The sequence below is a fragment of the Orbicella faveolata genome, unplaced genomic scaffold (genome assembly GCF_042242905.1).
Source record: "Orbicella faveolata isolate gen_17 unplaced genomic scaffold, um_ofav_v1 contig_25, whole genome shotgun sequence".
In the NCBI taxonomy this organism is placed as follows: Eukaryota; Metazoa; Cnidaria; class Anthozoa; order Scleractinia; family Merulinidae; genus Orbicella; species Orbicella faveolata.
This window is the reverse complement of record NW_028301553.1, coordinates 9,040,626-9,061,350: the sequence shown is the minus strand read 5'-3', so window position 1 is coordinate 9,061,350 and position 20,725 is coordinate 9,040,626. Positions and strand designations below refer to the sequence as shown.

Genomic DNA, 20,725 nt, shown 5'->3' with positions numbered 1-20,725 from the left:
ATTGGACAATTCTAAGAAAAATTATAATGGCTATTTCTGTGTTAATCGAGCGATTCATTCTTGCACCAAATCCAATTAGTTACCCCAGGTAAGAAAGATATGAACAGCGCGCAATCTCCTGTATTCATAGCCCATTGTTGTTTGTTGTTTTTGCAATCCAAAGACTTGATTTCATATTTTAGGAGGGATGTTTAAATTCAAGGAAAACTGATCTTCACTGGCACAGTGTTAGGAAAAACCATTTAGCGGTAGAGAACATACCACATTATCATCTCTTCGAGACACCAGCTATTGAATCTGGACTACAGCGAGGCGTTTTCTTAGCCATCGGTCAGGACACTTCCATCAAGATTAAATATAGACTACAATCATGGGTATAAGTCAATGGGTCCATCGAACAGGCTGTAAATAATGATTTATCCCTCACGCTCTTTCTCGCAATACCTCCGCGCGATTTTCAACTGATTTGCACCTCTCATTTTCCAGTACAGTGTTAATGTTGCAGAAGACAATCGATCTCATTTTACCACGGCCTGCGCTATTGAAGACAACTGAAAAGACGCTTTTTCCCCTATTATTTGCCATTAAAAGGTCAACACATCAAAATTGGCCTACTACTGAAAATCTCGAAATCGAGCGTAAACTAGGCAAAGTTATTGCCACTTAATTAACACATTGGGTTTTCGTTGCGTTTTCATTATGTTTTCATTGCGTTTTTATTGCGTTTTCATTCATGCTGTGCGCCTAATCGAAAGGTCCAAGTATCGGCATCCCAGGCCAGTGTTTTTTATGTTCCTTGGTTACGAAGTTACCTAGCAACAGAATACTGCATAGTGTAACGCCTTTACGTTTTTCTATTCCAAGGTCACAGTCCTTTTTCATAGCAGGTATTCCATAACTTTTCATTGTGGCATACATGCAGTAAAGCCGTGATTTTCATATGTTCGTGAAACTGGCAAAAGTTCAATTGAGGCCTTACACTACTGCAAAATGATATTAAAATCGCTTAAAAATCCAAGCTTTCGCCGATCTACGGCATCATCAGGGATAAGAAAAAATATTCCGCGTAAGGCTTATATACAGATGTAAAGTAAAAACGTTTCCGTATCCCTGATGATGCCGTGGATCGGCGAAAGCGTGGATATTTAAACGATTTTAATATCGTTTTACAATTGAACTTTTGCCAGTTTCATTTAAAATGCTACTGAAGGACAACATCTAACGATTATTCATATGTTAGTGTATATCTTTAATATTATTATAAATTCACTGAAGTCTGGATTACTTAAAATTAGGATAACTTCGTTCCAGCGCCATAAAGAAATTTAGGTAAAGGAATTTAGCTGAGACAGATTATGTGCAGGCAACAGATAAGTCAGTCTCATTATGAGACACTCTAGGACTCCTCTTGTATAGAGTAGAAACCGATCGCGATTCTTCATGCTGAGTCGTTATTGGCGGCGGCAACTTCCTTTAGCCCGGGGAGCGGCGGGGGGAGGGGGAGGGTGGACTCCCATATAAAAAGGACGGGGGTGTTCGTCGGAGACTTCGAAAAGAAACCCTAAGAGGTACCATGATCCTGCTTTGTGGGCATGACTTGGAATTTTTTTCACCTTTAAGAGTTACCAATTCTAACACATAACATTGTTTCCTGTCATTTGTTTTCGGCTCAATACCCTGAAAAGTACTGTAAAAGCACCCGCCGTGGAGCTTTTGAGGCTGAACACCAGAAGAAGTACCAACCTGCCTTTTTAGCCCCTAAAAGGTACGACGAGCACCCCAGACCTTAAGTTCTTTAGTTAGATGGAAAGAAGCGAGGCCTCTTAAGCCCAGCTGTCCCTTAGCTCTCGGTGCTTAGCTTTGGTTTCTGTAGCATGAAGCAGCTAGTATAGCTCCTCTCCCTGGATGGGATGCTAGTCCATCGCAGGTTACTTCCCAGAATTCCGTCAGGTTGGTCCAGCAATTTTCCGGTACTCGTCTCTCCAGCTAGGTGAAGAGATGCACGGTGAGAATAAATTGTCTCGCCCAAGAACATAGCAAAATGACGCCGATCAGTGCTTCAACCCGGACCACTGGACCCTTAGCCATCGCGCCAAACACAAGATTAAGTGGAGGAGGTAGTTATTAAGTCGAAACTGTCCAAATATGGCATTTGTCTCGTCGGTAGTTCGGGTCTATGACAACAAAGCGTACCAGTTACGTCAAAAAAAACGCCAGTTATGATTCATGTTGAGGTACACTTCTGTTCCGGTCGTCAAAATGTCGGACGACGGTAGAAGATTTCCACTAGAGGCGTTGCGCGGGCAAGAAGCTGTGAGAGGCCTGCATGGGCTCGATCCTGACCATCTTCTGTGTTTTATATCAATGTTGTGTTACACTCACAGCATCTCTCTACACTTTGTAATCACTCTATGTAATCACGCACCATGGCCTTCTATCAAGCAACATTTAACTACCACTTTATACGTATGTACGGCCCCAAAGGGTATAACGCCTTCCAAACTAAAATGTGGCATTCCAATTTGGAAAACTTCCGAAGGGTACTGGTATTCGATGCCGAAAAAGTTTGTGTTTCCGAAAGGTTTTGGCTTATTGGAAGGAGAAAAAGAAGTGTTCAGTTGAGTCCGCCAGGGACAATACATCCAATTTCACCAAAATGTACAATTTAATGTAAAAAAGATCGTGCACCCATCGCGCTTTCCTTTTTTGAGAGATTCAGATTTTCTGATCTCCCGGCCCACAACTTATCAGAATAAAACGGTCATCCATCTATGATTCTAAAGGGATTCCGAATTTCTGATCCCCCAAGACTTTAATAGTTTCAAAAAACTGATCCCCAGTCCACAACCCGTCAGAGCAAAACAGTCATCTATTTATAATTCTAAATGCATTCAGAATTTCTGATCCCCATCACCTCACGGGACAAAAACGGCTATCTGTTCATGGTTCTAAAAGTATTGCGAATTTCTGATCCCCCTCCCCCACCAAATCTGCTAACATGATAGAAAGAGCTGTCGATTTATAATTCTACAACATTTCGGCATTTCTGATCCCACATGACTTAAAGGGATTCAAAAATTCTGATCCCCCAGTGCATAACTTATCAGAACAAAACGGTCATCTACCCATAATTCTTAAAAGGATTCAGAATTTCTGATCCCCCTTGTCAGGTGACAGGACAGAAATGGCCGTCTATTTATAATTCACAAGAAATTAACTAGATGTCTGATAGCTAAAAAGTAACGATTGGATAGTAACTTTAAACACATTACAGACAAAAGGATCACAGAGTAAAGGGCATCAGAAAAGTACACAAATGAAATATTCACAGCTAGGTCATTATTAATAACGATTTGAAACCACGCCAAAGGATCGAGACAAAAATTGCAGTTTCATTTCGGACAGTGAAAGGTTTTATTTTCAATTAAAAAAGATATGAATTTAGGCTCCAGAATTGCGAGCTGTTGTTTAAAGTCCACATCAAAGATAACAAAAATTTTAATCAGGACTCAGCTGCCGTCTGCGCCACCTCCGTTTTCTGCTTTAATGTGTTCGTTTCGGATTGAGGGCCGCTATTCTTGCCTTTTTTTCCCCTCTGCTCTGCAATGAAGCAATTGAAGCTAAATATTCTTATAAATAACGATAGAATTAACATTGTTTTTCATTAATCAATTGATCGGGAGTGTATTCTTTTGTAAAGAATAGTGAGCAGTATGTAGGCAATGCGGTAGTGAAGTGTATCGAGGGTGATCTGTAGCTTCAAATCAATTCAGTGTAAACTTTAAGTTACCTCTTCAAAAAGCACACTAACAAGCTATTATGCAAGCATTTCATACATAGGAAATGCGTGTGAATAATTTCTTCGTTACGGGTGCTAATAAAATCAGGAGAACAAACGTTTTTCTTGTGTTTCAGTGATCGCGAAATAAATATAACAACGAAATTTCTTCAGCCACAACATTGATTTCGATTCAAAGATTGAGCAGCTAACTGTAATGTTGAGCAACAATTATGATATACTTACTTTTCTGCGACTTGCCTTTCTTTCACCGAAGCAACCAAGATACTCATTTGAACTTGGACAAATCATTCCATGCTTCTTGCTGCTATTGACAATGTTGGATTCGAAATTGCGCGCAAATAACCGACACCTTTGGAAAGGGAATCTGCTGGTCAAAAGTATTCATTTATCAGATTGACCGAAGGATTATGGGATCGAACGGAAACACCAAAATGGCGGGCAAAGATCGTGGTCAATGTTGTTAGGATTCGATAACAAAGCTCTCTGTTATTATATAGCCTTGCTCTACGTTGGAAAGCAGTCACAAATTGTTTACAGATGCCCGTTGTTATTCCAGTTGAGTCAAATCCCAGTAAAGGTGGAAAAGTATGAAGTTTCGTCGGCAAAACAGTGTGGCAATCAAACTATTTGCCAGCAGCTGGCGGTTTCTCTTACACTCGTCAGGTTTACAGAAAGGTTATGGTTCCTGCAGCTTTCCAAGGTAAACTGATTTTCTTGCATAATTTGTGACGGTTCTTAAAATACTGGAAACGTTCTGGCCGGTTAAATTGATCGTGGAAGATTACAGAAGATACAGATACTTTAACACACTGTTAAGTCTTGTTGATTTCGTGAATACAAATGTTCATTTCCTAAAGGAGTTATGAAAGCAACTGTATTCAACGCAACAATATACGAACAATTTCGTGTTGGGAAAATCATTCATTGTAAAAGTACAATAAGTGCAATAAATGTGAGCTCTCTCATGTAGTTTACATATACTTCTTATATATCTAGTGTATATCTTGTCTAGGATCAACTGGGCATACATATGTAGTATACAACACCTAAAACACAAGATATCAAAAAGCAACATCCTTCACCTTTTTGATTTTCAGGTTGATGGTGGTCTTCTTGAGGTTATGTTAGATGTGCATATTACATTATCAAGACCATTTGTTTGCCACTTATTACTTGAGTTGCTAAAGACTGATGTTATTTTCATTAGGGTGGTTGAAGTTTTCTTTAATCGAGCAGTGTTCCAAAGGTCCTTTATAATTTGGCATTTCTTTATGCAAATAGAGGTTATTTAGAACAGCAGATATAATTCACAGCTAGGTTACGGAAAATTACTTTTAACCACTTCCAGACTTTGTACATAAGTCTTGCCATAATTTGAAAAACCCATGATTCATGGATAAAATTAATTGAAAAAAATACTTTCATGAAGAAATTACTGTAATTGAAATTTGAAATTCATGTCAAGAATATTTTGTGCTTTTCCGGTCATGAAATCTGTTTACAATTCATGAAAATTTACTGAAGAATGTAAACATTTACTAGACTCCAATTTAAGTAGCTGAGAAGTGTTTCAAACAGGATTTTAGAAAGATATATGTTAAATTTAAGTAAGTTTTGTGATAAATCGCAACATAATGGAAACTCATTTCCAGCCAGATTTTGTCCTCCTTTTGCATCAGGATGTGCCTGGTTTTTGGTATTAAATTTTAATGTACAGCTGTAGCAGGTTTAAATAAAACTATTAGTTATTTATACATTTTCCTATGTAAATACAGAGATTTCACTTAGGTTTAGGATTTGAAGAGCAGTTATCAAAGATCCATATAAAATGAATAATGAAGAGTTTTCAATAGTTAGCTATAGTTTCACCACCTGTGACTAAGAAAGCTTTTGGTTAGGTAAATATTAAAGTGCTGCATGTACATGAGTGATGGATAATTTTTTAGATTGGCTGCTATCTTTTTACTATCTCTGGGTTTTGGGTAGGTTATCACAGTGCGATATGAGTGATGGGTAGTTTTCAGATAGGCTATCTTTTTACTAGATAGGATAGTGTTTTATTGTTCAATGTAAGGACTAGTCTTCAGAAAGCCTAGGTTTTGGCTTATTACATTAGTGGTGGTTTTTGGATAGACAAGTTAGTGGATAGATAGGCCATCTAAGTATCTGTTGACTATCTACACAGGAAGCTAGTTTTTAGCTAGTCAATCTATTTCCTAACTATCTGATAGATAGATATTAGTTAGCTTTAAGCCATGTCAAAGATAGCTATCCTCTATCTACAAAACCTCTTGGATAGAAAAAAGAATAGAGATTTGCATCCCTCAACCAGGAATGAGATAGTTGCAAGTAGCATGAAGTTAGTAATGAACTAGTAATAAGATATGATTGTTTTTGGGAGGGCTTCTTTAACTGAGGACAGCAAACTATTGCCAGCTACCAGGAGACATCTCCAAGATGAGTATGCCAAATTAAAAAAGAAAGAATAGAATTGCTTGTAGCATTAGCTACAATACTTGCATCCATATCTGTCAGGTCTTTATAAAAACAATTTTACCCACACTCTTCTCCTTTGAGCATGGTTAAACTGGTTGCGTAACTGAAGTGTGAATGAACTGGTAGCCCACTCAAAAAGTTAGATTGAAGATGTAAAAACGTGTTGGGCAAAGCTAAAGTCCATGGCCTCTGCTATATGACAACAGGTTTTTGGAGGACACTGTATACATGTATGTAGAGTACATTGACCCACTTAAATGTATCAACTGCAAATTTAAATGTTCATGTATATTGCAGTCTTTAATTGCCATCCCTGTAATGTACTGTAGTGTTCCTAAATGCTCTTTTTGTTTTATAACAGTGAGGTACCTTGTTTCCATGTTAAACAGAAATTGTTAGAAATTTTTCTTTCACATAAGGTGGGCAAATTCTGACAGAGAAAGTGGAGTCTGCATTTATGCCTACAGTTGTGCAGTTTGAGTAATCTTACTGTTTTGATCAATTCTGAACTTTCCTATCCTCTTAAGTACTGTTTGATATTGTTTTTTTAAACTTACAGCTACTGTAATTTTGAAGTGCATGGATCATTGTAATACAGTGTGTGATGTTTACAGTTACTTATATTAATAGACTGCTGTGAAGAAAACTGTTCTTCATCACTCTCTCAGTATAATCTGAGTGTATGGAATCTGTTAAGAATTATGCTATATTTGTATAAAATTTCTAATTGAATATTGTTATGAAGAAAAAATATTTTGATTAGACATTGTTCAGGCAGGCAGCAAGATCTAAACCCTGTCTTCAGTGTTATGATTTAATGTGGCTACATTGGATGTAACACTGGCTTTGCAGGGGATCAGAAATTCTGAATCTTCTCCTGTGTTCTTTGGGGGATCAGAAATTCTGAACCCTTTCTAGAGTTCTTTGGGGGATCAGAAATTCTGAACCCTTTCTAGTGTTCTTTGGGGGATCAGAAATTCTGAACCCTTTCTAGTGTTCTTTGGGGGATCAGAAATTCTGAACCTTTTCTAATGTTCTTTGGGAGATCAGAAATTCTGAACCCTTTCTAGTGTTCTTTGGGGGATCGGAAATTTTGAATCCGCTCTTGTGTTGTTTGGGGGATCAGAAATTTTGAATCGTTTTCTATGGAGGTACCTCTCGAGACAAGAAATTCAAAAAAATCATTTGGTTTCTTATGCGTGACTTAAACATTACATTTCAGTTCAAATAAAGAATAGGAAATTGCTCGGAAGAATTTTTTCATTCCTTGCAAACAGGGAAACTTTTCCTCTGAGTTTTAACACCAGTTTAAGATTCTTAGTATATTGCAAATATCGTCTTTGGAATTAAATGGCAATCACAGATTTCCGTCTAAGCTCTACGTTTCACTTTAGGCCAATTTTGCACTCATTTCCAACGAAACTTCCAAACCTGCAACGTAAAAATAACTTTTCTCCGAGACAGGTTTCTATTTTACACCGAAAAAGTAGCCATTTTTGAAGTGGTTCTCAGTATTTACTCTGAATTTTATCAAATTGGAACACCACATTTTAGTTTGGAAGGCGTTGTATGGCTTTTCAACCGTTTTGGTCATAAATAGGGTATGGTTTTTGAACTCGTCTTAAATTTGGTATGTTTTTTTAACAAAGTTAAGTTTCATCATTATCAATAACACAAGAAATTGTGTTTACGGCAATTTAACATTGGTCTGAACTTAAGGGAACTAATTTTACGGCAGGTCTGAAACAAGGTATTGATTTAAATGTCAGGTCATAAATAGGGTATCAAATTTTTGGTCAGGTCATAAATAGGGTAGGCAAATTTCCAGATTTAATTTGGTTATAAATAGGGTAAGGAATCGGGCCGCACACCCCGACCCAACTTTTCTGGGTGTACCCCCCTGGGCGGTCGCACTCGTTTTGATGCTCTGTAGGACAACCTCTGGCCGCACACGCCCGAACGACGTTCAAATATTGTAGCAAGTATTGTAACCTTCAAATATGCGAAACGTTCGGTATACGGCTAGGATTAATTTAGGTCATACTGATAGATGAACGAAATCCTGGCTGCATACGAGACAACCTCGTCTTCCAAGCGATCAACGTTGAAATATGGGAAAAGTAACCTGCAGAAGAGTCTAGAACAGTGTCTTGTAGGGACGTGGCTTTTGGCCAAGCTATGATTTCAGTTATAGCTCATCGATACGATGTCAGCGTGGTGTCTCTTAAGACTGAAAATGAACTCGAGCTTTGTCTGTACTTCCTCGCGTTTCTTTTCAACATTTGTGACGACATTTCATTGCTCGGCCGTCTGCTTTTTCGTGCCTTGGAACCGTTACCTCGCTTTAACTTTCGCCAATGGACACTGCAAGAAAACCAAAACACGAGTAAGCCCACGAAACCGGCCTCCAGTCACTTTAGAACGAGGTAGAGATTATCGATCGAGAGCCTCACTGGCGAAGACGAAGGGTCGAGTGAACTATCCCCATACAATTTCACCCTAACAATATCCACAGGGATAGTAGAATTAAAAGACTGGTACACCAGCGTACGCTAATTAAGGAAACAACATTCTCGCCAGAATGATGGAAGAATCGAGAATCGAAATACACTAGTCACTTAATCGTGAGACAAACGTGAAACTTCATTATCAACAAATTTGACATCGCTACATGAAATGGCTAAGAGTTTTGCTACTCCCACTAGATGGGATGGTATTCCAACACAGGTTATTCTCCGGCAGCATTCTGTCAGGTTGCCCCAACAGTTTACCGGTACCCATTTATACAGCTGGGCGTGTTAAAGCAGTGTAAGAGTGAAGAGCTTTGTCCAAGAACATAACATGCATAATGACCCCGACCAGGGCTCAAACCCGGACCACTCGATCCGGATTCGAGCAAGCTAGCCACATAGACCACTGTGACTCCCACATTCTTTTGTACACTTAACCTCAATTATCACATTCATGAATTATAAATTTCTTTTCTTTCTGCTATATAAACGTTTGTGCTAGAAAAACGAAAAGCATCCGCCACAAAAAAGGCATTTTCCATTGCTCGATCAAAGTTCACGGTGTTCCATCATGAAGGATGTAGAAAACAGGAATTTGCTTTTTTCTTCTATTGCGGTCAACCACGCAAACGTTAGTCGTGCAACGGAAAACTACCTCTTCCCTCATACGATCATCTTTCCCCATTCGCTCACCCTTTCACGCTTTTTGTACGTATTCTAGTTCCAGCCCCAGTCATCTTTGAAAGCAGCGTCCAGTGACATTTCAGTAACCATACATGAAATAAAAATTAACGCATCTTTAACATGTCACTGAGGTCTAACTTAAAACAATTTGATCGATCAGGGTCATAAAGCGATACCTTACGACTGAAGATAATGTACTTCATAGAACGGTGATTACAGCGTCCTGCTGATTAAAATAGGACCGGAAACTGGCCTGTTGCTTAACAAAACTAGATCTATAGTGGCCTTCCCGGGAATCACGGAAGTTTAAAATAGAAGATAAATTAATATAAGGTTAAACTCGTTTCGGGGTCATAATACACTAAATAGTACTACAACGTCTTGCTGACCAAAACAGCACAGGAATCTGGCCACTTGTTTGACTGAAAGTGAATACCACTCCTTCAGACTCAACAGATGTTTGTCCTCCTTTTCCATACCATGAATTGGGACCCTCGACAGGCCACTCTTACTTGTACTTCTTGTTTTCCACCAAACAAACTGGATGATCGAATAGTACAGAAAAACCATAATAAGAACAAGTCAACGGAAAAATTGAGCCACTCAGGTTACGTATGCCATCTGATCCAACCAGTATCAAAGCGTCGAAATCTTTGACATCTATGGATAATTGAAGCATCCATCCTTGGAATCCTCGGTGCTTGAGAGAATGGCAAGGAAGTTGTTGACAAATCACTGAAGTGTTTCATCATGTCACCAACCTCATCCACAGTAAGAATACGAGAATCGATGACAACTGAGGCAAACTCCTGTTGTGAAGTCAATGGAATCTGATCGCTTTCACAATCTTCTCTCCAAGAATTTGTCTTTTCGAATCACCGTTAGGAGGTATCTCTTGCCTTTTGCATTCTTTTGTGGCCCAGCGATCAACAGCTTTAAACAGTTCCACTTCCTTCACGTTCAATCCTTCCCTTTCCACAACTGTCTCGACTAGCGATCGCTGAACTGTATCAAATTCATCTGAGTTCAAAGCTTCCTCTGTCTGCTCCTCAATCACTTTCCAGCATCGATCTTCCAAAGCTTTAACCTCAAATTTCTTAGCCTGCGGTAGAATACAAAACACATTTGATGCTTTCAAATTGCATCCAAGATATTCGGCACATTTCTCAGCAAGTGAAGGCACCATGTATTTGTTTGCTAAGTAAAGCACTTGCATCACATTACTTCCGCTCAAATTCACTTCGTCGCTGTACAAATAGCGAAACATCTCCAACAGACTCTCGTAGTCACAGTCAGGCAGTTCAAAAGAGTTTTTGGTCTCTGCCATTTGACCATAGAACATGGCATAGAACACAGGACTGCTGATTGCAAGCACAAACTTGTGAGCTGGGATCACCTTCTTGCTTTCACTTTCGCCACTCGATGCTGGAACAACAAATTTCACATCGCTCAGTAACTCCGTGTTGAAATAAATGTAGTTCTCTGCGCGATAACTGAACACTTCGTCTACCAGTTGTCTTCAACAACTGCGTTTGCAGTATTATTCGAATCAACAATGTTTCGAGGCAGCTCACTTTTGTTTCCAGCTCGAACTCGAAAACGAAACAAGAAAAAAACGCAGTAGTAGGCGTCGAACTGCCTGAGTGTTGGTTTGGGTGACACAAATCATTTTAATTTTTCTGTAAAGAAACCAACGGACCTTAGCATAAACTTTAACCCGAATTAGTGTAACTGACAGTAGCCCATTTCCGAGTGCCTTGAGCCTCTCTATCAAAGTGAGGCCTGGTGTACAACCATTCATATGAAAATGAGTTTAATTTGTATGTGAATGAAATTACATTTTCCTATGAAAGGATGGGCACCGACTTGCTTTGAGAAAGAGGCTAATGGTAATTTAGAAATGGCCTATTGCAATATATAGAGGGTTCAAACAGACAAATCAGTCTTCAGCTTACCGGCTGACAAACTCTACAAGAGTCGTACAGCTTTGCATTACTTTACGCAAATTGTCCAATGTATACCACTGTAAAGTAACATTTCCCACACGACCCTGAAGATTACATTGGTACTATTCACGCGTTTTTTTCGTCAGCGCGCGCCTCTAATTTCTAGCCACTATTTTTATGACCTCTGAAAATGCCCGATGAAAATCATGCGCTCGTAAACTGTCCTGCAAGAGCGAAAGACGCCTTTGAGCGTTGTTTGTAGCACCTATTAGCAGCTTATCATGAGCAAATCTCACTCAAATTTACCCAGGTGGACTACATGCACAAACCGACTATCAAAAAAGACAGTTTCTACAAAAGGCACGAACGTAAAATTTACAAGGATTGAAGTCAACAAAATAATTTTTGATTTGACAAGTGCTGCAAACGTTTTCCTCGTTTTTCACATGTAAAACTAAGGAGAGACTCCCGTGATTAATATTGAACACTACCTAGGCTCAATACAAAACTTCAGTCGCCTACGATATACATGTCGGATATCAGCATGAAAAACGAGGGGGGGGGGGGGGGGGCGAGGATGAAGTTGTAAGGTCAGCCCACGACTAAAGATTTCAAAGAAGAGGCTCAAGGAGTGATAAACAGATTTCATGCTCATTACATCGTCAGAGTAGTTTTAAGTAAGGTATGAAAAGGATATGGATTCCATTCCAGTTTACTGAACTTTCAAAATTCTACGTTACTACACAACTGGCTAGATACATCCTTGTTTTACATTCAAGTCCACAGTTACATTTGTGACTTATCATTTTTCATACATAATTATTACAACGCAAGCTAGAGCTTGGGGTTTTCCTTCTCTGTGCCGACTTATAGCTCAACTGGTGGAGTATTTACTACGCGACACGAGTTTTCATTATGCCTCGACTTCTTTTGGATATTTTAATTGCATCTCTATAGCGCAAATCCACTACTCTTCACAATTAAAATGAGAAAAATTGTTGTTAAACTTTTACTGATTAAAATCCCCTAGATTTAAAATGTCTCGTAGATAGACCACACAGAACCTCACTTAAAATACAACTACGATTATGAATTTTATTATGTGATATTTACTGGATGCTGTCCTACACATCTTTAATGGTAGTATTCAGTGCACTTTCAGTGAAACAATGCTTACATGCAATAATAATTAGCTTGACCAGCTAGGGTCATAAACAAAAAGGCACTGAACGGGGAAATAAAATTCTAAAGAGTAAGTCAACTTGTTAATGACCAAAATAGTACAGAGAAACATGCAATGATAATTAATGGAAGTTGAAAAGTAATCAACTTGACCAGGGTCAAGCAGAAAGACACTACAGAGGGAAAACATTCGAAATAGTAATTCGCCATGTAATTTACCAAAATAGCACAGATAAACTGCCCTTCTATCACACTGATCAAAGTTCATGGCGTTTCAACGCCAAGCAAGAAACCATAAACGTACTGACTTTATATAAACAAAAAAGATAGTTTTCTTCTTCTATCCTGGTAAGAGTAACGGAAAACTATGACTTCCCACAATACCCGTCACATACACTTGCGCACATTTGTATTCTAGTTCTAGTAATATACATGAAAAAATTACTCCATTTTGATTGGCTGAGAGCAGTTCAAGTGTAACACCAGTGCAAAAAGTGTAACACCAGAGCAAATTACACAGCGTAATTCTGGATTATGACTGGCTGAAAGACAAATGGAAATTTTCTAAGTTAATTAATGATACCACGTAAAATGATGACAAAAATTTTATGCAGAAACCGTAAAAAAAGTTTTCTCGAATGAGGAGAAATGGCTTCAAGAAAGATCTTCGGGTACTTCCTCCACGGTTTTTCTCGTTCAATTTGGAATTAGTTTGCACTTGTGAGTTTTTTCACTCTTGTTAATTAATTCCAAATTGAACTCGAAACCATATGATTACCTATACAAATCCCAGTCGTCTTTGATAGCGTTATTCATTAACTTTTCAACGTAGAATGTAATAATGATTAGAAAATTGTGAAGTAATTAATGAATAATTAATGTACCCTTAATATGTCATTGAAGTCTAACTTAAAAAAAGTCTCGTTCCAAAGTCATAAAATAAGACCTTGAAAAAATTAAGTACTGAATAGTATTTCAACGTCTAGAAGACCAAAACAGCACAGGAAACTGACCACGTGTTCCACAGGTTGCAGAAATGCTATTTGGTAAAGCACAGAAAGTGAATATCACTCCTTCAGACTCAGCATTTGTTTGCCCTTTTGTTCCATACAATGACGAGGGACCCTTGATAAGCGACTCTAACTTGTACTGGTTGTTTTCCACCAAACAAGCTGGTCGATCGAACAGTACAGAAAAACCATAATAAAAACAAGTCTTGTCTTTTTTTGAAGCGTACGATCCTGACTTTTTAACCAGAGAAGAGCCATCTGTGGTATCTTTAACCTCTATAGAAACCGTGTAGTTACCACCTTCGGAACCAAAATGTTGAACTCCATGTAGCATGATTGGCTTGTTAACGGAAAAAATAAGACAGTTAGGGTACGAACCGTATCCCCAACCATAACTAAAGACTCGGAATCGTTGACATCGATGAACAGTTAAACAATCCTTCCTTGGGGCTTGTATAAATGGCAAACAAGATGTTAAGACACCATTGTAGTGTTTCACCAAGTCACCAACCTCTTTCAAAGTAAGAATGTCAGAATCGATTACAACTGAGGCAAACTCTTGCTGTGACATCAATGGAAATCTGATGTCTTTCACGATCTCCTCTCCAATAATTCGTCTTTTCCACTCGCCGTCAGGAGTTATCCCTTGCCTTCTGCTTTCTTCTATGGCCCAGCGATCAACAGCTTTAAACAGTTCCACTTCCTTCACGTTCAATCCCTCCCTTTCCACAACTGTCGCGACTAGCGATCGCGCCACTTTAACAAATTCATCTGACTTCAAAGCTTCTTCCGTCTGCTCCTCAATCACTTTCCAGCATCGATCTTCCAAATCTTTATCCTCAAATTTCTGAGCCTGCGGCAGAATACAAAACACATTTGATGCTTTCAAATTACGTCGAAGATATTCGGCACATTTCGCGGCAAGTGAAGGCACCATGTATTTGTTCGCTAAGTACAACACTTTCATCACATTACTTCCGCTCAAATTCACTTTGTCGCTGTACAAATAACGAAACATCTCCAATAGACTCTCGTAGTCACAGTCAGGCAGTTCAATAGAGGTTTTGGTCTCTGCCATTTGACCATAGAACATGGCATAGAACACAGGACTGCTGATTGCCAGCACAAACTTGTGAGCTGGGATCACCTTCCTGCTTTGACTTTCGCCAGTCGATGCTGGAAAAACAAATTTCACATCACTCAGTAACTCCGTGTTGAAAATAAACGTAGCTCTCTCTGCGATAGCTGAACACTTCGTCTGCCAGTTCTCTTCAACAACTGCCATTGTTATTTTCTGGTTTGTTCGCAGTATTATTCGATACAACAATGTTTCGAGGGTGCTGAATATTACCAGTTGCTTTCACCTCGTATACTCCAACGTGAGACAAGGGAAGTTCACATGTGATACTGCTGAATTAATTCTAAATTGCTTCTGACTGCGGGCTCTTGAGATGTCACACAACTGCGTGACGATACATTATATGCATTATGTTCTTGAGCGTCACACTCAAAACAACAGCATTATATGCCTAGAGTTATTCTCGGGGAGTAACATTACGCTCGACCGGTTTTGGTTAAATTACATGCCCTTTTCCATTCCTGCAGAAAAAAACCTCCATAAATGAGAACCACAACGTTTTATTGCATCAATTACAAATTTACAAGCAATGAACAACAAATAATGCTCAAAAGCACTCAAAATGGCACTGTCTCCACTAGTAATTACTCAAGTGTAGCAAATTCATCTGACTTCAAAGCTTCTTCTGTCTGCTTCTCAATCACTTTCCAGCATTGATCTTCCAAATCTTTATCACTTTTATCCTCAAATTTCTAGCGTTTGGTAGAATGCAAATTAACTTTGATGTTTTCAAATTGCGTCGAAGATACAGCGCACATTTCTCAGCCAGTGAAAGCACGTGACTTCCAATCAAATTCACTTTGTCGCTGTACAAATCAGTGGCGGATCTCGGGGAGGTCCCCCTCCCCCCCCCCCCCCCCCACCCCCTATTTTGGGTGAAAAAAGAAGAAATGATTAAAGGAAGAAAAGCCGGCAGGGCAAGTAAAACAAGACCGGGTCCCCACCTTAGCTCAAAGTCTGGATTGGCCACTGCAAATGGCGAACTGAATCGTCTTCAACAGATCAGACTCTCGTACTTACAGTCAGGGATCTCAAAACGAGCTCATAAATTTGAAGGAATATAGGTGTATCGAACTGAGTAACCATTGTAAAGATAACTGAGTGTTGACGAACTCTACAAAAGTCTAACCTCGTTCCCAGGGTTGTTTTCTTAGATATTGGGTGGGGCGGGATGGTCACGTGATCATCAAACACACGAAAATTCTGGGTGTAATAAACTACGAAATGAAGAATGAGTGAAATAATTTTCGGTAATCACTTCAGTCACTTTGGATTAGCTCTAAACCGATCCAACTTTTCTTCCTTTTGCCTCAAGCCGCTTCAGGTAAATTGCTTCAAGTATTTACTGAAAAGAGAAAATGTTATTGCCGTTTTGCCTAATGGTTTCATTTCGTGGTTACACGTTTATTTCTAGCCTTCGTTATGCCTGTACAATGCTAAACAGTGACATATACAACACGCACGTTATTCAACAGACTCGCATCTAAGGAGTCCGTAAGCAGCTACATTTGAATTATGTGGTACGAGAGACATAACCTAAACATCGAGCTCGAGAGACAAATGGTTGATCCGACTGACGCAAGAAACACACGTAGGTCTCTAGACAAACGTATAGCTTTCTCGAAAAGAAGCTACTGTATGCGCTGCACTCTTATTATATGGTTAACTTCACCATCGGGCAAGAGGAGCCAAATCTTGCCCTATGATTGGCTACCCGAGCGGGCAAGATGGTGCTATCTTGCCCGCTTAGGACTACCTGCTGTGTACCGCAAAATAAATTTCCCTGACAGCCATGTAATAAGTCCTTTATTGTCCAAGCTTGTTCGGTAAATAACCCATGAATAAATTTGCACAGAATGTCCTAAATGATCAGGGAATACCCTAAGCTTTCCTTTAAGCATTTGGCTACACGGAAAAATAAACTGCAGCTCTTGAGGGAGTGTTCCGTCGGTCTTCTGGAGCATCGCCTGTTTGTTGCTTTCTTCCCAATCAGCCGACCAGACTGAGACTAACAATTTTACACACTGAGTACCAGAGTCCATGCAGCGAGAACATGTTCGCAGAGGCGCTTCAACAAATGTCTCACCCAACAGGCAACGGTAGCTTATTGTTCCGCGTTGTCAGAATTAATGCATTTGCTTCTACAATAGAAGACCCACGGAGGACACTCGGATCGGGTACAGGATTTTCTTTGACATATGTCAAGCTTACGGGAAATAGCAGCCCAACAAGATCTTTCACTCCTCGATCAAACTGCAAACCGGGTTTAATGTTCATGCTATCAGTAGCTAGTGCTCTGGGTATTAAGAACAGGCTTGAACTCTGTAACAGGGTTTGAACTCCACTATCTTCAAGTTTGGAAAGGAGGAGATTGGCAACAAGCAGGCTTGTTTTTATTATTCCATTCCGGGTTGTGTAACCCGCCTTGTTCTTATCATGAGTGGTCTTTAAAGGTACAATGGGCAGGTTCCAATCTTTCCAGTTGAACTGGAATGTCCCACCACGTCCTTGATTTCTGTGGCCTGGTCCCCTTCAGGGGCAACCAACGGATCGTTTCGGTAAATTATCTGTTCGGAAGGTCTTTAATCCCCTCTGATTTTCTTAAGAGAATTGTCACCTCGAACTTTCGAAGTTTCATCCTCGAACTTTCATTCTCGAAATGTCTGTTGTTTTCAGGTTGTTAAAAATGTTGTTTTGGGTACCGAAAAAAGCTTAAGGTAAGCTATCATTTTCGGAAAGGCGATAAGACCTAAGGTTTTCGGGAAATGGACAAAAAAGCCCTAATAAATTCGAAAATGCTCAAGCTCCCCTAGAATAACCGAACAGATAAATTTTTTTAGCGCAATCTAAAATTAACTTACAGAACTTTAAAGTACTCCGGCCAGATAGTCTAAAACAGCGTTAAAAAGCATTCGAGAGAAAACAGTCGTTGGATGCCCCTGCCCCTCAACAAATTCATCGTTTTGGGGTTCCCACGTTTACATGTATGTGTTAACTGTTTCATCGTGCTTCAACTGTTCACGTGGATCAGACGACTTCTGCGCGAATTCAAGAGCACTCTTCAAACATCTATAGAATATATGATCTCGATCGAGTTTCTTTGCATCTATTTCTTTCCATAAGCTGCACGACCGCAAATCCAAACATCGACTCCAAATGACCTTATATTTGTGTTCTGACGTCTTGTTCGACCCCGTACAATTCGCGTGAGGACTTTTTTAACTCGTTCAGCTGCTGGTTTAACAAAGACGAGCGTATAATAGTGTGTCACTTGTAAAGGTAGTTCGTGTGACCAAAGCGATAAACCTCAATGAAGCTGTCTATGTTAAAATGTGTCGCTTGTAATGACTGTAGTGACGATTTTTCCTTTTCTCCGTGAAGTGAAACAATTGCCGCTGTAGTTGATGCAGAAGAAGAGCTTTCCGCGCCACTGAAGAAGCCCGAAATCGATTTCTGGACCCCCGTTAGCTTAGCCATCTGGGTTGGTTTAGGCTCGGTAGCCTTGGAGTCGGAGTGAACGCGTTTTCTGGCGTTGTGTTCCGTTTCACTCTCCCTACCTGAGCCGGAAGACACCAACACATGTTTTCCTGGCGGAAAAAAAAAGTCAAAAAAGGTATAGAGAATAGAGAGATTCAAGGGTGTGTTACTCCCGAGAAACGATAACTAGGATAATTGACATAACAAGTTTGTGGGATAAAATAAAGGATACCAGTTTCAGGATTAATTCATTTGTGATTGTCCGCCTCTCCTTTAAGACTCACTTGTGATCACTTCTCTACCTATCTCTTCTCTCCTCCATAAAATGATCCTAAAGCAATTGAAAAAGACGGTTTGACAGTTTAATGCTTTTTATTGTGGTAGAGATTGATGACTGATAACGACGATGACGGTATATCCAGCAAACGTCACTTTACGGCAAAGGAGAAAACAGACCTGTTAGGCTTGGCCTCGCATAACATTTGTTAAATTTACCTGTTCATGAATTCCTTAGTTATGGTCAGTATTATTTCAGTTAAAACTGTTTTTTAATTACCTCCAAATTCAATTCTATTTGCGTTTTACATGGTAATAGTGACTTAACAAGGATAAGTTCATCAGAATCTGGCAAAGTTATCCTTGTTAAGGTTACAGTATACCTTCAGGGGTGTCTCGCACGCAAGCGATGTAGCGCGTGCAGTTTAAGCTGTAGATACCTAAACCCCTATATCAAATTAAAGCTTATGGAGCTGGCTATCAAACCATACCAGGAATTTTGAAAGAAAATGAATTGTCGAATTTTTCACGACCACTAAATGCGACCGCCCGAATCACCTTTCGAAAGCTACAAGTCAAAGCGAATTTCGTTTTTCGCCAATTTTTTCCTCGGTTTCAGGGCCCAAAGCGCTTAAAAAACGTGTCTGCGTTTTGGCATATTCAATTGCAGTAAAAAGTTACAGAACATTTTCGAAATAGGATTTAAAAAATGCGGAATGATCGTACAAAAATCGCTCTCGAAGAAAAAGTATCTCGAAATTAACAATTCCCAGACAGGCTTTTGTAGTTTATATGTTAAACTAGCCACTGTCCAAATTTAAGAGCAATTGAACAAAATCCCTTTGAGTTATAACTCTTTAAAGTGTCTGCTTCAAGTGAAAAAAATTTATTCGAGAAAACAGCGCTAAGAAAAATTTTCTGCTTCGCAAACAAACTCCGCCCACAAACGCCTTCAACTGGGTTCTCAGATAACTAAGCCAATCAGTGCAGGGAAAGTTTACTACCGTTAACCTCCTGGTGAAATTTACGCGCGAATCTCTAAAAAACTCTTGTGTTTAGCAATGCGCTCAAGGAACCGAAGGCAGAGAGATAATTTTGCTGTAGCTCGGTTTTTCTTGAAGCTGGTCTGGCAAAATGGGGAAGACTAAAAAGGATACGAACGCTAGAGTGGTTGAGCGAAGGAAACAAACAAAAGAAAGCGCAGAGAGCAACTGTGTGTGGGCAACTGTGCATGGATAATATTTCAAATGGTCTCAATGAGTCCGACGATTCGTCGATATCGGACTCAGCATCCCTGTTATTGCTGTCAAGTTCCGAAATTTTTACAGAACCTTTCTTTTCTCTTACCACGAATATTTGCCCGCCTTATACGATAACTATAGCTTCATCCGCGTGGCGAACTTTCGCTTCTTCACTCATTGATGTATTTTCATTCGTTCTTCGCTGTTTTCGCTTTTTCGAACTGGTCCATGGTTTAAACGTGGTCTATGTTTACTTATAACTTAATAGAGACACGCCTAATACCAAAAATGTTGGGTAGTCAGAACAACAATGCTGATCAACTGAGTAGTCAATTCGTGACATCCATATAGGTAATTCCCGCGAAAATCGTCTCGGTTGATTGCATACGCACCATAGGGCTGTCAATCAAGAGGTAAACTTTTACTTCCGGTGAAAACGTAAAAGCGCCATTTCTCCGCCAATATTTAGCCTTTTTCAAATTTTTTTTTCAGAAATTAGAGATTATTCTTCGACCACTATTTTGACCCAAAAATCCAAATTTGAAGAAAATTGCCTACCCGAAGGTATACTGTAACCTTAAGCGATCCGAGATTGCTTCTGACCACTTCTATATACGTTCTGTTCCCATCTATACAAGAGTTAAGAATTATCTACACTGTACAGCAAAAACGGTTACGTGATCTTATGTGGCTTATTAATCTCTGGACATTCCATCTACCAAAAATTGGTTTTCCTGTAGCGTGATAATAATTTCTTAAAGTACAGTAAAACCGTGAAATTTGAGAAGGGCAAAATAATATTCCAATAAGAGATCTACGTCAATTGACTTGCCTTTCGCGCGAGAGCCACACAATTTCTTGATATTTCGTCAGACACCTTCGTTTTTCGACGTATTTTGTTGACGAAGCAAAATTCAAATATTTTCGGACCTTTCCTGTTAACACACCGGTTTTAGGCACACG

General features: G+C 39.4%; 1 protein-coding gene, 2 long non-coding RNA genes and 1 pseudogene across 3 annotated transcripts; 1 reads left to right on the top strand and 3 right to left on the bottom strand.

Moving 5' to 3' along the window:
• Positions 1-3,384: 3,384 nt before the first annotated feature.
• Positions 3,385-4,163, bottom strand: LOC149108836 (uncharacterized). The gene is made up of 2 exons (XR_016208527.1): positions 4,025-4,163; positions 3,385-3,600 (listed from the first exon to the last, which is right to left on the bottom strand). It is a non-coding gene; the product is annotated as an uncharacterized LOC149108836 (long non-coding RNA).
• Positions 4,164-4,195: 32 nt separating this feature from the next.
• Positions 4,196-6,110, top strand: LOC149108835 (uncharacterized). Its single transcript, XR_016208528.1, has 2 exons — positions 4,196-4,502; positions 4,900-6,110. It is a non-coding gene; the product is annotated as an uncharacterized LOC149108835 (long non-coding RNA).
• Positions 6,111-8,920: 2,810 nt separating this feature from the next.
• Positions 8,921-10,955, bottom strand: LOC149108834 (BTB/POZ domain-containing protein 6-like; annotated as a pseudogene).
• A 1,181-nt stretch (positions 10,956-12,136) lies between these two features.
• On the bottom strand, positions 12,137-15,000 carry LOC149108833 (BTB/POZ domain-containing protein 2-like). The gene has a single exon (XM_089294543.1). The coding sequence runs from the start codon at positions 14,913-14,915 to the stop codon at positions 13,596-13,598; it is 1,320 nt and encodes a 439-aa protein (XP_089150669.1). The 5' UTR covers positions 14,916-15,000; the 3' UTR covers positions 12,137-13,595.
• Between the last annotated feature and the right edge of the window lie 5,725 nt (positions 15,001-20,725).

What these genes read in the sequence shown, in the direction of transcription:
- LOC149108833 (XM_089294543.1), bottom strand. Translation starts at nt 14,915, where the DNA reads ATGGCAGTTGTTGAAGAGAACTGGCAGACGAAGTGTTCAGCTATCGCA.